Source organism: Tinamus guttatus, unplaced genomic scaffold (genome assembly GCF_059628265.1).
Source record: "Tinamus guttatus ecotype Peru unplaced genomic scaffold, ASM5962826v1 Tinamus_guttatus_pri_ptg000023l, whole genome shotgun sequence".
Lineage (NCBI taxonomy): Eukaryota > Metazoa > Chordata > Aves > Tinamiformes > Tinamidae > Tinamus > Tinamus guttatus.
Genome location: NW_028288557.1, coordinates 722,956 through 741,293, shown reverse-complemented (window position 1 = coordinate 741,293; position 18,338 = coordinate 722,956). Strand labels below are relative to the sequence as shown.

Below are 18,338 nucleotides of genomic sequence, written 5' to 3'. Positions count from 1 at the left end.
TGAGAGGGAGAAATGGGGAAGGTAACTAATATAGGTTTTTTAAAGTATGTTGCTGAGCATGATTTGTAACTTCACTCCCACAAAATTAACAATTAATAAAAATTCAAGTAATATTTTAACTTTCGGCTAGAAGTATCCTAAGGCATTTTATCAACTATATAAAATAATAATGTGGAAACTGACAGCAATTTACAAATAGCTCAGTATTACTCTTCAATTTAATCTGAGAAGAAATTAAGTTTTACAGTAGAAAATGAATTGAAAGACAAACAATATATGTGATACTGTTTTATTGCCTGCTGGAGGTCAGTTTTCAGTCCACAGGAATGCAATTTTCAACTACAAAAGTGTTCAGTCTGTGTAAGCTTTATTAAGCTCATAAAAATGCATATAATCATAAATGCACATAAAAATGCAGCAGTGAATAGAAGACATACATACATTAATGCGTTCTTTTCCTTAAAAAGTATAAAAGTGTCATTATCTGTTGCTGAACTTTCCATTTTTTTGTGGCTTTTTTGTATGAATAAAGTCACCTGCCTCATAAGGGTCTTAAGGCTTTGTGAATAAAGTTGTGTATTAGCAGAAGCTCAGAAAACTGTGACTTACAGAAGGTATTGAAATGTACTGCAGAACTAGAAGCAAAGATTATGGACTTTTTTTTTTCCAGTTATAATTAGAGGAGATCAGACTAACAGTTAAAATGAACAAAAACACAATCAATTAATGTATATTTTGTGATTTATATTAAGAGCTTTGTTGACTGTTGTCATGAGAGGATTGAAATTCAAATTTTATTCTTCAGTCCGCTTTTCTTGTTAAATAATATGAAAAAAAAGTGTAAGTTAGTTGTACTTCATGACCTCTTGTGGTAGTGTTCCCGTGTTGTTTCTGAGGAATTCCATTGATACTTCCCCCAGGTATGTGTCTGCATACAAGAAAGTGCAGCTTTAACAGAGCAATCATGGGTCAGTTGTCACAAGGAATAAAACTCAAGAATATTCTAGTAGTATAATACCATCTAATATGAGCACCCATCTCAAAATTTGATAATATTTGGACTATTTAAACCTCTCAAATAGCTATAAATGTGCTACAGAAATAAGTCACTTCTGTATGTATATATTTGCATATTCATTTATAATTTTAAATGACATTTAATTTTGAAGATGGGAATGCTACCTTACTGATATTAAACCTTTTTTAAATCAATAAATCTGTTGTTTTCTTTTGAGCTTCAAGATCAAATTTGCCATAGTTTCTTATCTGATGTAGCCTCAATTCTGTCAAATGACTACATGAAGTGAAAACTTGCTTAGAAGTAGTATTTTCAAGTGGTTTTATAGACTACTTCTATCCTGCCAAACTTCTGCATTGCCATAGGACATCATATATTATTCTTTCACTCCATAGCAAATTTGTGCTATTATACCAAAAACAAGCAGAAATACCAAAAGACAAAACCCCTCTCAAGTCAGATGTAAATTACAACTTGTTATTAAATTGTCTTTTAAAATACGCAATAGTTATATTGAGGTTTAAACAGTACCAAAATAGTTTGGCATAACTGTTCGCAAAACTACAGAATAACTGGCTTTGTTCTGCTTGTTCCTGTTTAAAAACAGGCCAAAACATTGAAGAACAGCAAACACACATGCTGCTGACTGGTACGATCTTTTCTTGACAGGACGTCAGAGTTCTGAGTCTGAGTTCGTTTATGAGGTGTATATTTCTGATTTGTTATCTAGCGATGAGATGTACAAAATGTAGGGGAAAAAAGATGGTGCTAATTTAAAAGTTGTACAAATGTCATCATAGTTCTCTGATTTATTATCTAAGGAGGTATTTAAATAATTAAATTCTTTTAGTTTGTTCAATGTAGTTGAGCTCTTTGTAAGATTCTGTGGAATTTTGAGAGTTTAACTGGGAAAGATTTAAATAGATTCTCTAACTCAGTAGAATTACAGCTTTTCAAAAAAAATATAGCAGCAATACAATTACAGTGAGAATGGAGAAAATTGAGGTTTGTGTAAGAGTTATCTTTTGAGTAGTTTTCTTATGGGATTTTCTGAATGCTTCTTGAGGTATTAAAATATTTTGTCCGTTCCCATTTTACATACGTATATAGTAGAGAAAAACTTTTTTTTATAGGCTGATATATCCCATAATATTGCATGTTTCATCTCGCTCATCTTTGCATATTAACAGCTAATAGGTTTTTGAAGAGAATGAAAGTTTGCTTTAATGTCTTCAGGCAATCTGCAACACTTCAGGTTTTATTTTAGATGCAGTAATGATTAGTACTTTTCCTTAATTTGGATTAAGGGCATAATAACAGCTCTTAAAGCATTCTTTATCTAAAGCTGTCCTTACCCTCCAGCATCTTCCTTAGAGTATCTGTAGAATAAACTGGAGAGCCAGGGTCCCCAGAAACTTGCTCATACTGTCCTAACAAATCTTAAAGATCTTTTGGGCTTACATGGCAAAGCAGTGATGCTAAGGTTGAGCAGAACTTTGATCAGTGAAGGAAGTCCTTGACAGTGTTTGTTACAAAAATATGAAATCTTCAGAGAGAAGGGGAATAAGAAGTTTTCCTGAATCGTCATCAGTGATATATAGTATAAGTGAGCTAGGAGTCTGAGCTGACAGAATATGCAGAAATTATGCTCTTGTGTGGAGTAAAGTAGCATCTAAAGAATATCTTGCTTTATTCATTACAACTTATATGAGGTGAATTTAGTGAGCTGGAGATGTCTTATCCCCAAGAAAATAACTCATATTTTTAGAAGTGCTTTTGACTGAAAAACATTCTTATGTGATGCATTTAATTCTTTATTCTCAGTACGGATTTTGATGAATAAAGCTGCTCTTAGCTGACCAAGAAGCAGATGATGATAAAGTGCAGTGATGTATTTACTTTTTTGCTAACTAAAAGTCTACTTTCAGGTTGGGCATTTCATTATCTAGAGGTATGCCAAGCTTTGCTCTTACAGTAGACAATGCTTTTCTGACTGAGAATTGTTGGCTCTTTATTCTGCAATTTTATTTATTTTGACAGTACAATGTACTTAGACTTGAATACCCTTGAAGATAAGGCAGTGCATCAGCGTAGAAAATACCAAGCAAATGTGATGTGTCTGTGTTGCCAGGAGATGGACTGTAGCGTAATAACGGATTTGTCTCATTGAGAAACCTTCCCAGGTGTGTGTGATATTTTCAGAGAAGCAAGGTAATAGATCTTCTCAGTGTGTAGGGCTTGGTTTTCTTATAGGTTGTAGTAATTTAGTATTGATGAAATAGCCCATCATCCTTTTTAGCAACATGATAGCTTCAGAAAAGACTGTGATTTGAGGTTCTGCAATAATTCAGCCCTACCTTACATTTTAAGAAATTACACTTCAGATTTTTTCATTCTTTTCCAGCCATGTTTAATTTTTTTCTATATGATTTATATAGATTATAGTGTTACAGATTGTGGTGGTAAGGAAATCTTTTCAGGATGCAGTGAGGAAAAGACCAGCAGTGCAACAGATGGTTGAGGCCATGCTAATGATTTATTGGAGTCTTGATTATTTGAGGTGGAGCAGCTATTAATCTAAGCACCTTCTACTGAGTCTGACAGAATATTTTTACTTATGCATAAGCTGTATATATAGACACATACACACAAACAAATGTTTCCATTTAAGTACTAACAGAAGAAAAATTTACCTATTCATAGAATCATAAAAGGCTTAAGGTTGGAAGGGACCTCTAGAGGCCATCTAGTCCAACCCCCCTGCACACGCAGGGTCACCTGGAGCACGTGGCACGAGACTGCGTCCAAGCGGGTTTGGAAGATCTCCAAAGAAGGAGACTCCACAACCTCTCTGGGCAGCCTGTTCCAGTGCTCTGGCACCCTCACTGTTAAGAAATTTTCCCTTAAGTTCCTGTGGAACTTTTGATGCTTCAGTTTGTGGCCGTTTCCTCTAGTTCTGTCAGTGGCCACCACTGAAAAGAGACCAGCACCGTCCTCCTCACTGCCTCCCTTGAAATACTTACAGACACTGCTCGGGTCCCCTCTCAGCCTTCTCTTCTCCAGGCTGAACAGGCCCAGCTCCCTCAGCCTCTCCTCATAGGGCAGGTGTTCCAGGCCCCTGATCATCCTTGTAGCCCTGCGCTGGACTCTCTCCAGCAGCTCCACATCCCTCTTGTACTGTGGAGCCCAGAACTAGACACAGTACTGCAGATGTGGCCTCACCAGGACATGTATTTTTTCAATGGAAACCAAAGATTTCATGTCAATCAAAGTGTTAGGCAAAATACCAATTTTACTGTTGTAATAACAGTGTTGTTATGAATTCTAATTACCAAGAGAGAAGTTGTAATGCAGTAAAACGTGCAATTTTGAGTGACTAGCCAACTACTTTTCTAATTGATTTTTGTAAAAAATATTTTTGAGTGTAAAAATCCTCTTTTGAAATCTTAAATAAATGTATGCTCTATGATTTTTGTCTTTTGTTCTTTGCAACAAACGGACCTTTATTAGATTTTAGTTGTGAAGTGGCTTGATTCAAGTGTTTAATGTTTATATCCAGAATTTGCTGCTAGTGCTTTAATAGTACTGTTACACATTTGTTTAACTTAAGACTGAAGTTTCACTTAATGACTTGTTTAACTTAATACTTAAAACTGAAGAGTCAAGAGGGGAGAGACAAAACATGAAAGTCTTTTTTTTTTCTCAAATTAAAAAATGTCATGGTAATTGACTGCAAATAAAAGTGATTACTTGCAGATTAAGAGGTCCTTTCCAGTCATGCTCTGAGCGTGAGCCAGAGGACCACATTTATTTTTCTTCTAGTGTTTGATACGACACGGTAAAATCTGTTCAGTTGATCCCAAGATGATGATCTGCTTCAATAGCAACCATTGACACAGATTTGTTCTGCATTCATGTGCTTAGTTGAGGAAGGGCTGAGACTGGACGACTTCTGGAAGCCTCTTCTAAACTAAATTATTATGATTGTATGGCGCAACTTTGTGACACGGGCTGTCAAAAGAATTTATTGCATATAGCAGAAAACTTAAGTGTAGAACTCTTGCACAATGAAAACTAGGATCTGTCTACCATGTATGCACTTCAAGTAGATCCCCAAAAAATAGAGTTTTCTTCATGAACTATGCAATGAAACTGGAAACATGGAACCTCCTGCTAAAAAGAAAAAATATCTGAGAATGTGTATTTTATTCTGGAGGATGGCTTGTACTGCATTTTCCTTTGCACTTTGAAATGATACTGCTTTAGGCAGTGAGGTGCTCTGTAGGATAAAGATCAGTATTTGGGCACTTAACCTTTCAAAATACTTTTTTTTTTTAATGTGCTGGTATATTAATGCAGCATGAATGAATCTGCTGTTATATGTGGAACGCACAAGCAGTTCTGAGACCGAGGCAAAAAATCAACTAAAGTAATCGGTATTATAATTATATGAATTACTTTTTGTAAGCAACATTGGAAAATCTTTACTTTCAACTCAAAGGAAAATAATTGTTTTTAGGAGGGAGTAAAGTGTCTCTTAGAGTTGTATTAGAATGATACCAAAGTATTTGTAGTAATTGTATATAGTATACAGTGTGAACTCTTGAAAAGTGATTTCTTCAATAATAACCCTAACTTTTAAGCAGACAAGACTATATATCATGCAGATGGGGAACAGATGACTCGTCTAGGAATACTACAGCTATGCAGGTAAAGCGTTTCTAGGTAGCATAGTGATATGTGCAATGCTATGGTTCTAGCCATCATTCTTAGTCACAGCTTATGAATTTTGGTAGGGTAAAATAATTTACGTGGCCTTGGGCTAACTGATAATGTTTATTTATGCCAGTTAACCGACAATAATGAAAGCCTTTGTTAAAAACGAGTAATAATTCAGTGGTGATCATTTATACTAGTATCCTTGAGTTAAGTAAAGGAGGAGTTGTTTTTACTTTTTAGCAGTTCTGCCATATAAACCACCCTATGAGTTTTGAATAATTATGAAATAACCATGAATATTTATATCTGTGTTGATACTTACAGTGTTATAGAAGGCAATTCCTGATCCATGAAACATTAGTGGGACTTGTATAGAATAGAGCTAATTTAGCAATGGATGTGTTGCTTAACTGCTCCCAAATAAGTGCAATTGTTTACACAAGGGCCTTATATGACCTTAACATGATGAGGTCTACAAGATCCGCATACCCCAACCCATCGTGGGCTCTGTGAAGCGCATGTGTTGCCTCCTGTTGAGGCCGAGTTACAAAGAAGTGTGGGTATGGGTTCTTTTTCTTTTATTTCATCAAGTTGGTAGAACCATGAAGTACCTGGATTGGATTTTATATATACATATATACTGTACAGGAAGTTGCGTTTTTTCTGTGGTGTATAGTAAAATAGAATGGGTCTTAGGCATGTATAAGAAACCATGTTGTCCATAGAAGTACATCTTCAGTATAGGCTGTAGTGTAAGACTTCTAGTAGAAAAACATACCTCTGTTTCAAGTAGTTATCTGTGGGTAGCTCAGGGCATAGATCGCTCTATCTGTATCCTATGGCAAAACAAGGCTAATGTTATTGGGTCTTTAAGTCCTAAAAGTTAGGAGATAAAGGAATAAAAATAAAAAAATAATAAAAAAAAAAGCCTTGGGTGCACGTGGTTTGAAAGGCTCAGAAAAATGAGGAAACCACAAGCAATCTGCCTGAAGCCTTAGGATATGAATTTGAAATCTCCTAACAGTGTCCAAACAGAAGAGAACACCACACTACTGCTATTAAGTGCAGAACCCCTCAGCTGGGGACAGGTCATGAGATTTCTTGTTCATGTCACCCCTTTTCTCATTTCCACCATGCTTTTCTTCTGAATTTCTTGTTCAAATGTATTTTTGGCCAAGACATGAATAAATGTTTTTTCCCCTAACAAGAAGTGAGTTTTCTAGCAGATATATTTTTGGTGTATTATAGAGTCTGGAGAAGAATACATACTTACAAAATGTTTTTTTTTGATTGTTGTTGTTGTTTTTCATTTATTTAAGGTTGCTAATCTTGCTTGTTCATTGTCAACGAATGAAGATGGAATGAAAATTGTCCAAATGGCAGCCAATCATATAGAGGTTTTGTGCCCACAGGTATGACTTTTTAAATTAATTTCCATTATAGTACACTAGGTTTATGCTTTATTTTTGTTACACAACACAGATGTTTATTCATAGTCCTTCAAACTAAAACTTGCACACAATTCACACTAAAATTCAGTTAAATTGAGACCAAAGAATAACTCAGCAGCAAAAAAATCAGTTAATATATTTATATCCTGTAGTAACATGGTTGTTATAGTTTAGGAAGTATTACTGCATCTTGACTTAGTGTGCATGTATATTCCATTGTGAATTTATCTTACTAACAGCAGTCTAAAAGCTTGAGATTTTTTGCCTTAAGCAATTGAATGCACAACTCCAAATACTAATACCTTACCAAAAATATATCAAAATGGTATTCTCCTCTATATTTGTCATATTTAAAGTTACATAAATACAAAATTCGGCAACTGTGATCTATTTAAAGCAAAACATCAATTTGTGTGAATCTGACTTGGGTTCTTCAACCTTGAGGCTGTATAAATATAAGACCATTAGTTCTTAAAAGAACAGTATGGGCCTAAATATTCATACTGCTTAACATGTTTGAATGATAAATGCAGTTGAAATAGAAAGTGAAGAGCAAATATTAATATGTTCAATTACAAGGTTGAGGAGTCCATTTTATGCCTGTTGAGTAAATGGCAAGACTCAGAGGAACATCAAGAAAATGTGATAGTCTGAAAATATCATAGACCACAGTGTTTTCTCTTGAATCGTTCAGTTTGTGTCTATTTCTATAATGTTTTTACAGTTCAGTATTTTCCATCCCACTCTTTGCTTTAATTTATTGCTGGTTTTAGTCTTGAAATAAGATTTTTAAGAACAGTTTCCTCCAGAGTCTTTGTGTCTCTGAGGGTACAAATGCACATTTTAAATACATTATTATGCATCCAGATGGAATTTTGTTTTTTTGTTGAAAAACGTGCACTTCAAGTATTGAATCTGGTACCAGAAATTCCAAACCATTTTTACTTCAACATCGATTTTTCTCCACAGCCATTTAAGCTTATAGGTTTTTAATTTCATGGAGTAAAATGGAAGTTTGTTTGATTCTGACTTTGTTTTTTTACTTCATGGGTAAAACTGGGATGAATTCACTGATGGCTATTGATTTGTCTAAATGGTGAATGTGGTATGCACGCGTTCAGATTATGTAATTATTGGGGAGGTATTCATCATGCAGGGTTTGCTTCTTTCTAAGACAAACATCATGTCTTCGGAAAGCAATTGGTGTTTTATTTAAGTAAGAAATAACAGAAGGCTCCTGCTTTTTCTACTGTAAGCAGATTTTCTTATATCATTTAAAAATTTCCCACTGGGGAAATAATCATCTCTGAAGATCTCTGTAAGGCACATCAAATAGAGTTTGGAGGGGGGAAATCTGCACGCAGAACTCCCCAGTGGTCTCTAGATCTTTATGGTAAAAAAAAAAAAAAAAAAAAAAAAAAAAAAAAAAACTTTTTATTCTCTGACATATACTCTGAAGGGTACCTTGTTTGAAGGAAGTCATGTTTGCATTGAAATTTGGATAGGGTGAATTAAGAAGGCTTCCAAACCAGAAAAAAAAAAACTTGTAGTCTTGGAGTTTTGCAGTTTTGAGCAGTAAACTTTTCTCCATAGCAGCAGAAAAAAAGGCAGATACAGAATTTGCCAACCCTGGAGGGAAGCCCTTATATTATTAGAATTCATACACGTATTATTAGAATTCAAACACGTATGTTACACTGATGGTACTGTTTTGTCCTTTAAAAAAAAAAAAAGAGGGTTGAAATATTTTGAGATATTCCGCAAAAGCAATTCTGTGTTATGAAAACATATTGTTTACTATTCCTGTATTTGCATGAATATTTCATGAGCAATTAACTTTTGAAGTACAGGTATTTTATCTATAGTAATAGAATAAATAAAGAGCAGCTAAGATATTTGACAAAAAGAGAAGTAATTTCTAGCCAAATTGTTATTAGCATTTGGGAGGGAAGATTTCTTGGCTTTTTTTGCATAAATACTGACAAGAATATCTGGAGAAGCAAGCAAACACATTTCTGGTTTTGAGCAGCAAAGTCAGAAAGCTGCAGAATTATTTCTTAATCTAGAATTTGAGGTTATTACCTTTATGCTTCACTTCTGTGGTACATTTTAAGAAATCTTTGGCTCCTCTTGTTCCTCTGAAATAAATGAAGATTGCTGATAAATGTTAAACCTTTCAGAGTTGAGTAAGATTGAAAACGTCCTAAATGTAGGAGACTAGCATCCAAGGGTGCAGGTTTATCTTTGTCTGGATTCTTTATTTACATATACCTCCACTTTGGCCTAAGATACTTTAAGGTGGCCCAAAAGCCATGCCTGACACGCTTAAGCCAAAAGGCAGGAGTTAGGGAAAAAAGGCTATAAAATTTGTTATGTTCCAGCTTGTTGTCTGACCAGGGTTCTGTGAAAGAACTGAGTCATTATAGCTGTCTTTCACTTACCACAACCCTACACTTTTTTTGAAGGACCTGTTTTTGAAGGACCTGAGTGTACATTAACAGTAAAATATGACCTAAACAGGTATTGCAAGACCTGTTTGCTCTTATATCCAAGCAGATTACTGTGTTTGCCTTCTGTGCTAAGCTGTGATGCCAAGGGCATCCTCATGCTTGTTTTGAAAAAGAACATCATACTGTGCAGACTAGGCTGTCCTGTAATACTACACATCATTCCACGGCCATTATATGAGGTAGCTGAGAACAAGACTTGTAAACTATATGGCAGGATCTGCCCATTGAATGTCTTGATGAAATGGAGGTTAGCTTCCCCTAGCCCCAGCACTCTATCTAAGGCTATATTTCTTCTGAGAACCCAAGAGCTTTGTATCCTCTCTTACATGTATAATTGCAATAGACATCAGTATTTGCCTTGATGCCTAATTGCCCCCCACCCCGCCCCCTAAAAAAAGATTCTAAAGAATTAGTTGAGCTTTGTTAGGTTTTTGTTTTATTTGTTTAGAAGTTGGAGTGCTAGTTCTCTTTGTGTCTATAGTACCTCAATGGTTGGAATCCTAAGATTGCTCTAGAGTGGAATGCCTGTTGAGCTCATCAAGTTTCTTGTCAAAGACTATTTGTATTAGTTTGTTGAATTTGTAAAATTCAGTAAAGGGACGTTTAAATGCATAAAATGAGTATTTAAAATCATTATATTTCCCATTCAGCAGATTGTCTGTAATTCATTTAATGCTTACACTTTCTCCACCCTGCATTGTGCCTTATGGTTCCTGTTGTGCCTTGCCAAAATATTTACACAAGAAGGTCAAGTGACTTACTCTATGAACAGAGGAGTTTGCTGAAGATTGTTTGAATTCTGTTCTTACTACACCTCTACTTTGGCTGTCTGGAAGAGGCTGTAACAGACACTCTAAAGGGTCTAAACTGCATTTGTAAATCTGCAGCTATATTAAAAAGAGGAATGAGAAATGGAGATTTTTTTAGGCTTTGATTCTATCAGCTTGATAAGTAAAAAGGACTTGGATAAGTGGTTCATTAGAGCAAACTTAGTTTTGAGATATTGTAAAACCTCCTGTGAATCTTTCATACCAGGTCTGATAACTCATAAGACTGGTGAAGTATGTTATTAAAATTATTAAAAAGTAGTCATGTTGAAAGACCTGATTAACAAAAAATAAGTGTATTTTAGATCCCATGTTTATGAAACTAAACTGATTCTTGAGGCAGAGCCCCTGTTGCTGTTTTGTTCCAACTGCTGTTAGCAAGGACGCACAAGCTGATTTCACTGGGCTCTATAATTTACTCCTCTCTGTCCAGATTTTATACACAGACCTCGTGAGGTAATGCAGATCAAATGATAAAATAACTTTTTAGAAAAATCTATACTTTAGCCTCTGAAATTCAGTGATCAAAATATGTGTTTGCCTTCTGTGCTAAGGCAAACTGTACAAACTGCTTAGTACTTTCTTGTTCTCAGTAGAACAATGGAAATAAAGAGGAACTCAAATCACATGATTTCACTTGTGAGCTCCCTGCAGTAAGTCACCCTTACTTGTAGTAGGTGTGGTGAGTGTGGGACATTTTTACTTGGTTGTGGTACAGTGGTGGCTAGAGCTGGGGACCGCTGTAAAGTATTGGAAAGTCCATTCTGTGTTTATGCAGATAGGCTTCTTTGGGTGCTTGCTTTTACTTGAATTTTTCCAATTAGAGTTTTAAGTTAAAAACAAAACAGCACCTTAAACTACAACTCTTGAATTCCCCTGAAAGTCTCATGATGGCTGCTTGGCTCTTCTTTGATAGTATTCAGAGAGAGAATAATTAACTACAAAATGCCTTGAGGTTTTTGGTCTTAACTTTCAGGTTGCAGCATCTGTTGTGTTAGAAAAGAATCCTCAACAAGTTTGCAGTTTGTAATATTAAAATACCAACCAGACATATCGAGAGGCCTCATCTTCTGTAGCAATACACAAGCCTTCTGTTTTACTCTCTGCTTGCCCCACCTGCAGGCAGCACAGGCATTAGGAAGTCATAAGAATGAGTTTTTTTAAAGTTCCTGGAACACATTCACTGTAAATTCATACTGTACAAAAATGCGGTTAATGTTCTATAAACAATTTATTTCTCTCTGTGCTCTTAAAATCTGAAAGCCTTTTTCCCGGAAAGGTATTTTTTTCTCTCCAACTTCATTCTTTTTTCTGACTTTGTAAGTTTTTCACAGATGCCACATGTTTTGGTGACAGACCTGTGCCAGAATTGCTAGAGAGGGAAAGAAAGGCAATCAAACATTATTATTAGAGACTTGATGTCATAAGAAAATTACTGAGTTTCTTCTCATCTCCTCAGGAGAGGAGGATGGACCTACAATAGGCAAGCTTGCAGTAGGACATGACAACAAAATAATACCACCTTTATGAAATTGATGTTTTCATGGTACTCTGAAGAGAGGGGAGGAATGAAAAGGAATAAATCTCAGAAAATATAAATACTCAGAGAGGGCATTAATAATAAAATTCCATTTCCTTCTATTTTAATTACAAGATACATTACAACAAAATACAACATGTTCCTTGTGTTGAAGCAGGGGCCTAAAATGACACTACTGAGATACAGTTCTATCTGTGGCACAGCTTTGTTTCATGGATTTGGCAGACTGCTAATGTCAGCCACTCCCCCAGCTTTTGGGTCCTGTTCATGTCAGATGGAGGATTGGTTACTTAATGGGGATCCCCAGAGCTTCTGGGGTAGTTGAGGGGGAACAGACAAAAGCATTAAGTCTGGTACTGTGGCAGGCAAGGTTCAAACAGCAACTACAAAACATTACAGGTGAACCAGCCATTCAAGATCCAATCAGACTTCTCTCCACAAATTTGTGGTCTTTTCTGCCATCTGGATAGAACTTTTATTGCTGGCCATTATACCAGGAGCACGCCAAGCAGAGAGGGGTATTATGGAGGCGGCGGGGGGTGGGAGCGGGGGTGAGAGAAAGAAAGCTTTTAAAAAAAAGCCCAGGGAAACACACTAAAACAGTGATTGCAATTTTGTGATTTCCTCATGACTTCTATAAATTAAGTACAGTGGGACTTTTATAAATCTACATCTGAAAATCAGTATATCTAAAGTGAAATTCTTTAGATGCAAAGATGCTTCTGATTTCATGGTACACGCAACCTGCAGAGCCCGTGCTGAAAGGTGCTACTGGAGAGAACTGTCTTAAGTGGTGGTGCAGGAGTGGAGTTAGTGAATTTGGATATTTGCAGCACCTCTCAGGGAAATGTCTGACCTAGAGGGTGGAGAGAGAAATCTTTCTACAGATTATGGCTGCATCACATTGACTGTCAGCTTCCATGTTTTTTGTGCCTTTGAATGATTTCCATGGAAGGAGCAATAAATTCAAGGCAGCAGATGACTACCCTTCTTGTGTTTTCATAGTTTCTTCCTGGAAACAGTTTTGCTAAAATGTCATTAAGGAAGCAAAGAGAAGTAGATAATCTGCAAGTGATTTACATGTCTGTTATATTTGTATAATGATCAAACACAAAATATATCTGGCAATTCAACAATCTGCTCTGCTCAATTCCAAATCAAATGCCATCAGAAAACACGTCAGTAAGCACAACACTGGAAGCAACCATAGAATAGGAAGTACTGAACCAGTTTTTTTGATTCCTGTAATTGTTACATAATTGTGCAGTGTTACTGAGACTGACGCACAGAAGCCCGTCTCACTGATTTAGAAGCAGCAGCCTGACTTACGTTCTTAAAACTCTCATTGCTATTTTAAATGGAATAATTTCAAATAAAACTTTTTTCTTTGAAAATTGTTGTGTGATACAACACTTGCTAGATGCTTTGAGACAAATTACAACATGTGTGTTCATTTTATGCATCATATAGTGATAATGTATGTGTGTTTCTAATAACACCACTTCTAATCTCCTTTCTACTGTTTTTGCAAAAAAAGGCAAAACAAATTATAAACTAGTAATTGCAGTCACACTAACTTAGAATTCAGTCACACTAGCTTAGTTTCTGGGAAGCATTCTTCATCCTCCCAACATTCATTTGATCAATATGTAAATCGTGGCATGTGTAAGTACTCAATAACACTCCACAGAATCACCAATTTCTCCATTTCTGTTTCATCTTTTTTTTCCCCTCCTTCTCCTTTTTCTTGAATGCTTCTTTAACGGCTAAGACTCTTCTCTGTTGTAGGCAGTAGCTTTTCTCTTTCTCAATCCTGTTTTAAGTTACTATCCTGCTGGCTTTCAGCATGAGGAAAATGCATCAGAGGACTAAAGACATGGAAACAATAATACCATGTGCAATAGAAAAAGTAGTAGGTAAGTGTGCAGTTTAGATAGAGTGAGGGATGAGATGGGGTCATTAATCATAAACCTCCTTGACTAATAGTGCCCCTAAATAGATGTCTGTCTCCGTGACACAACTAAACTAGGAAGTCTAGCTTTAGCTTCTAACCAGTCTCCTCCTTCCAAATGATGAAACATGTTGCAGAGCTGTGAAATCATTGATCTTCCCAGAACGTTTTAATTGCTTGATTCTTCATGACTAGAAATATTTCACATAAAAATAATTCCAAAATGAACTAGAGGCACTGTTTTGTAAGCCGTGGTTTACTGAGGCATAAGTAAATTTTGCTATATTGGCTTCACTGTGCAAATAATTAAGTGTAGCATGTCTGACAGTGTCCCATAGCATTTTTGAAGGAAATTCTAAGTTCTTCAGGCAGTTAGTGATGGGTTTATGCTCTTTACACATGGAAGTTTATGTTTGTGAGCATAATGATTACTCTTTCCAAAAAGATGATTTTCAGAGTGTACTTTGGAAACTTGCTTGATTTCTATTTTTTTTTTTTTTTTTTTACTATAACCTCAGCAAATGGCCAAATTGGGAAAAAGCCTTCAGTTAATTAGTTGTCAGAAGTGCTATCTATGAAATAATAATTTTGTACTAATGTTTCCCTCCTAAATTCATCCTTGCTAGAAAGGATAGAACCCGCCCTCTTTTTTAATATAGTAACTATTTTTAAGCCCGACAGATAAAGTAATACCTGTCTGTTCTATATAGGTATAATATATGCTATGTCCTAATTTGCTGATCTTAGAGTTCTGTGTTGTATTGGCAAAACATGATACTTTTACATGACAAAGGCAAATGACCTGTCTCGGTAAAGATACTCCGTAATAGATGGTGGTGTGTCTATTTTTAAGGAGTGAAACTGTCAGTATGCTGCACCTGTAAGTATACCATATGAAAGTAAAAACTTCCTTTGTTAATATCAAATTGAAATAGAATGGATCTCCCAATTAAAAAAATAAGTAATATAAGTAAAATAATAGAAAAGTAAGTAAATAATTGCCTATTCTGTTAGTCTTTCTATTAGAGACAACAGAGAGATTAACCTAAGCGACATCTGACTGTTGTTCCTACTGTGAGGAAGAAAAAAAAAAAAAAAAAAACAGAAATGCTGCTTTATGGTTTGTATTAAAAAGTAAAAATCATCATTCTTACAGAGAGTGTAAGTACTTAGGTGTTGTTTTTTTGTTTTTGGCTGCAGGTTATTAATGCTGCTTTAGCTCTTGCTGCCAGACCAAAAAGTCAAGTTGTAAAAAACAACATGGAGATGTACAGGAGTACATGGGAGAATCACATCCATGTTCTCACTGAAGCTGTGGATGATATAACGAGCATTGATGATTTTCTTGCTGTTTCAGGTATGATAATTTTTAGAATCTTACTGTTCTTCTGGATGCTTTGAAAACTTACCGAGGGCTACATTTTCAATAGTAAACCAATGGAAGATGAGTTAGCATAAAGCGTTTTGAAGCTGCTATATCTCTTTAAAAGCTTCAACTACACAAGTAGCTGTTCTATTCAGCACTACTTTGGATGCATGTAGAAGTGATTTGAACAAACTGTTTCAGGTGCTTGAAGCAGAATATCTCATTTGCTTTGAATGCTTTTATCCGATGTCTCAGATTCATTTATCTCCAACTTTCAAACTTCTCTTTGCAGATGCAAGAAGATCTTCCTTTTAGGAAAGGAAGTGTGTATCCATGTGTATACACTTAAAATAGGGATCAAAAGATACTGTGAAAATCTTTCTCCCCCGGCGCAAATTACATTCCTCAAAGTAGTGCAACATAGTGATCATTCGGCAGAGCTAAAGGTATAAAAGTGTAATATCATGCTGTCACGAACAGAAATTTTTTAACAGCACTTTTTTTTTTTTAATTTGAGGAAGAAAAAAGGCTAATGTGAGTTTTGTTAGACACTTCAGCATTTCCTTGAGCTGTGCAGGTAGTACTTGAGCAGCCAGATTGATTCTGAACTTGCAGATAGATGATTCAATTTCTGCAGAAATTTGTGGTAAACACAGAAGTAATGATGAAATCACATGGGTTAATTTCTCATGTAAAAAGGAATTTAAAAACACCTCCTAAACTGAACAAATCCACAATCATGTTTCAGAATTTTTGGAGTTACAAATATTTGTCAAGTAAAGGATACTTCCAGATTTTTTCCCTGGAGAGACTTTTAATGTCAGTAAGTAGTTACTACTGAAGCAGTGAGAGTCCTAAAGATCGAAAAAGAAGATATAAAATAGCTGTTTACTAGTTGCACTTTAAAAGCAAAATGCTCCATTTTCAGCTTCTCTTGGATCAATGTAACATGGACCAGAAGGAAAGCATCTTAAATAATTCTTGCCTAATTTTTATATTTCATTATGATTAGTATGCCTTTTGCTTGCCCCTGCTTCTCTGGTGAACTTAATCCCCCTTGTTAGGGCTACTTAGTTTATATAGCTGTGTAGAACACACAAAAAAAATCTGCAGTGCTCAGTGGTTTGAAAGCATTAGTGAAATCAGATTTATGGACATTGTTCTTCGTTCATTAAATATGAAGATAGACTGTCATAAGGAAGTTTCTTGATATTCATTTCTCTACTTGTTTATTTTCAAAAATAGTGTGTTCATTAGGGTAACTGGAAACTGCTGAAGTCCCCATAACTGAGTAGCATTTTTTCTTGTGATTGGCACATGGATGTGACTGTGCAAAAGTTCTAAGCAGAAATGGGTGCTTCAGCCCTTTCTGAGTAAAAGGCTTGGTGTAGCCAGGGGACAGAACCATTTACGGTATTCTTTCGTAGCTCAACTTCACCAATGCATGGCTTTAATTGATTTTATAACAGTCTTTTGTTGGTAGTGGCTGTTAGAAATATCTGTCAGAAGTTTAAATATAGAAAATGGATAAAATACTATCTGAGATGAAATTTCAGTCTGCAGAAATTCCCTTTAGAACATATTTTGCTAGAATGTTCCTTTAAGTGTATTTGACAATATTGCCAATATATCTCAAGTAATATAGAATTCTTTTGTATTACTTCTAAATATAATTTTAAATAAATGAACACAGGATTACACTTCATAAATAGCTACATTATAATAAGTAAGTTCGGATTGGTTCTCCAGTGAGACCACAGATGCTAAGGCAAAACTGAAAGATTATAGTCTTGCAGCATTCGTATTTGTCACATTTTCACCATCATCATGATCTAGCTTCAACTGCTCTTCAGAACAACATTTAAGTATTTGCTCGACGTTAAGGTTTTAAATCTCATTGCTTTTTCTGGTGTTTAGACTAAGGCTTAAGTTATAAATACGTACTTTAGGACTTTGTATTTGAGCATGCTCTGAGGGGCCCACAGCTTAGTTCTTCCTCAGAGCTCTGGCATGTTCTAAGGTTATAATCACTGCTTTTTTCAGGTAACTATTTAAGTTGGAAATACTCATGCTGTTTCTTTGACCACTTGCTAATCCCTTTATTAAATATCATAAAATTTCTTTGTTGACTGTTTCATAAAGCAGTGGAGAGTTTCTATCCTATCTACTATGAAACAAAAATATACTCCTTTAGGTCATATGTACTAATTATACAGTGTTAATTAAAATTTAGCATTTAAATAAATGTAGACACAATGTCACATATTTGTTTAGTCATGTCTTTTTCAAGCCCAAACATACTTTTTTTTCTTAACTGGAAAAAAGCAATAGTCATTTTGTGGGAGGAATGCATGTATTGAAGGTATTGTATTTGCAGTGTGAAATATGGTTAGATTTTTCCTTGGGAGTAAGATGGAGAACTTTTGCTCCAAGTTTACCTACCTACTGCTTGATATAGATCTAGTTTTGACTCTGAGCATGAAAATTCTTCCTGCTTCAGTTTTTCAGTTGCTATACCTAACAACGGGGTTAGCTCTGAACCTAGTGCAATTTACTGCAAAGTAGAGTATTTTATTCTCTGAGCTGCTTTCCTGCATTTGTCTTAGTAAAGAAAAGCATAACAGATTTCTTTTATGCAAGCTAGTCTTTTAGGGAACCCTATTCTTCCTAATAGGGTCCTGGAGGTTGCAGATGTTTCCTGCAGGGCTCCGTATTGAAATTGCTGCAAATAGTAATAGCTGTTAAAAAAGGTGAGAAAACAAGTCAGTTTTCTAAGTTGCTACTGGATTAAATACTTAAATCCCTTTGCCTTACTCTGAAATCTCATAAGATTTAAAGTTCCTCTTTTGAATTAATTGAGCTAAATATCTATTTTTATCTAGAGACCTGTGATTTATTTAAATTGCATATTTCAATATTTCTCAAAATTACCTTCACTTGAAGAAAAAAGTTAGAA

The 18,338-nt window shown here is 35.3% G+C and overlaps 1 protein-coding gene across 1 annotated transcript in view; it reads left to right on the top strand.

The window, feature by feature from the left end:
* The window catches only part of CTNNA3 (catenin alpha 3), a 363,859-nt gene that overhangs the window by 264,379 nt on the left and 81,142 nt on the right, over positions 1 to 18,338 (top strand). The window contains exons 10-11 of the mRNA XM_088525182.1: positions 7,057 to 7,149; positions 15,217 to 15,373. Of these exons, the coding sequence (XP_088381308.1) occupies positions 7,057 to 7,149; positions 15,217 to 15,373 (250 nt within the window). The remainder of the gene's footprint in view (positions 1 to 7,056; positions 7,150 to 15,216; positions 15,374 to 18,338) is intronic.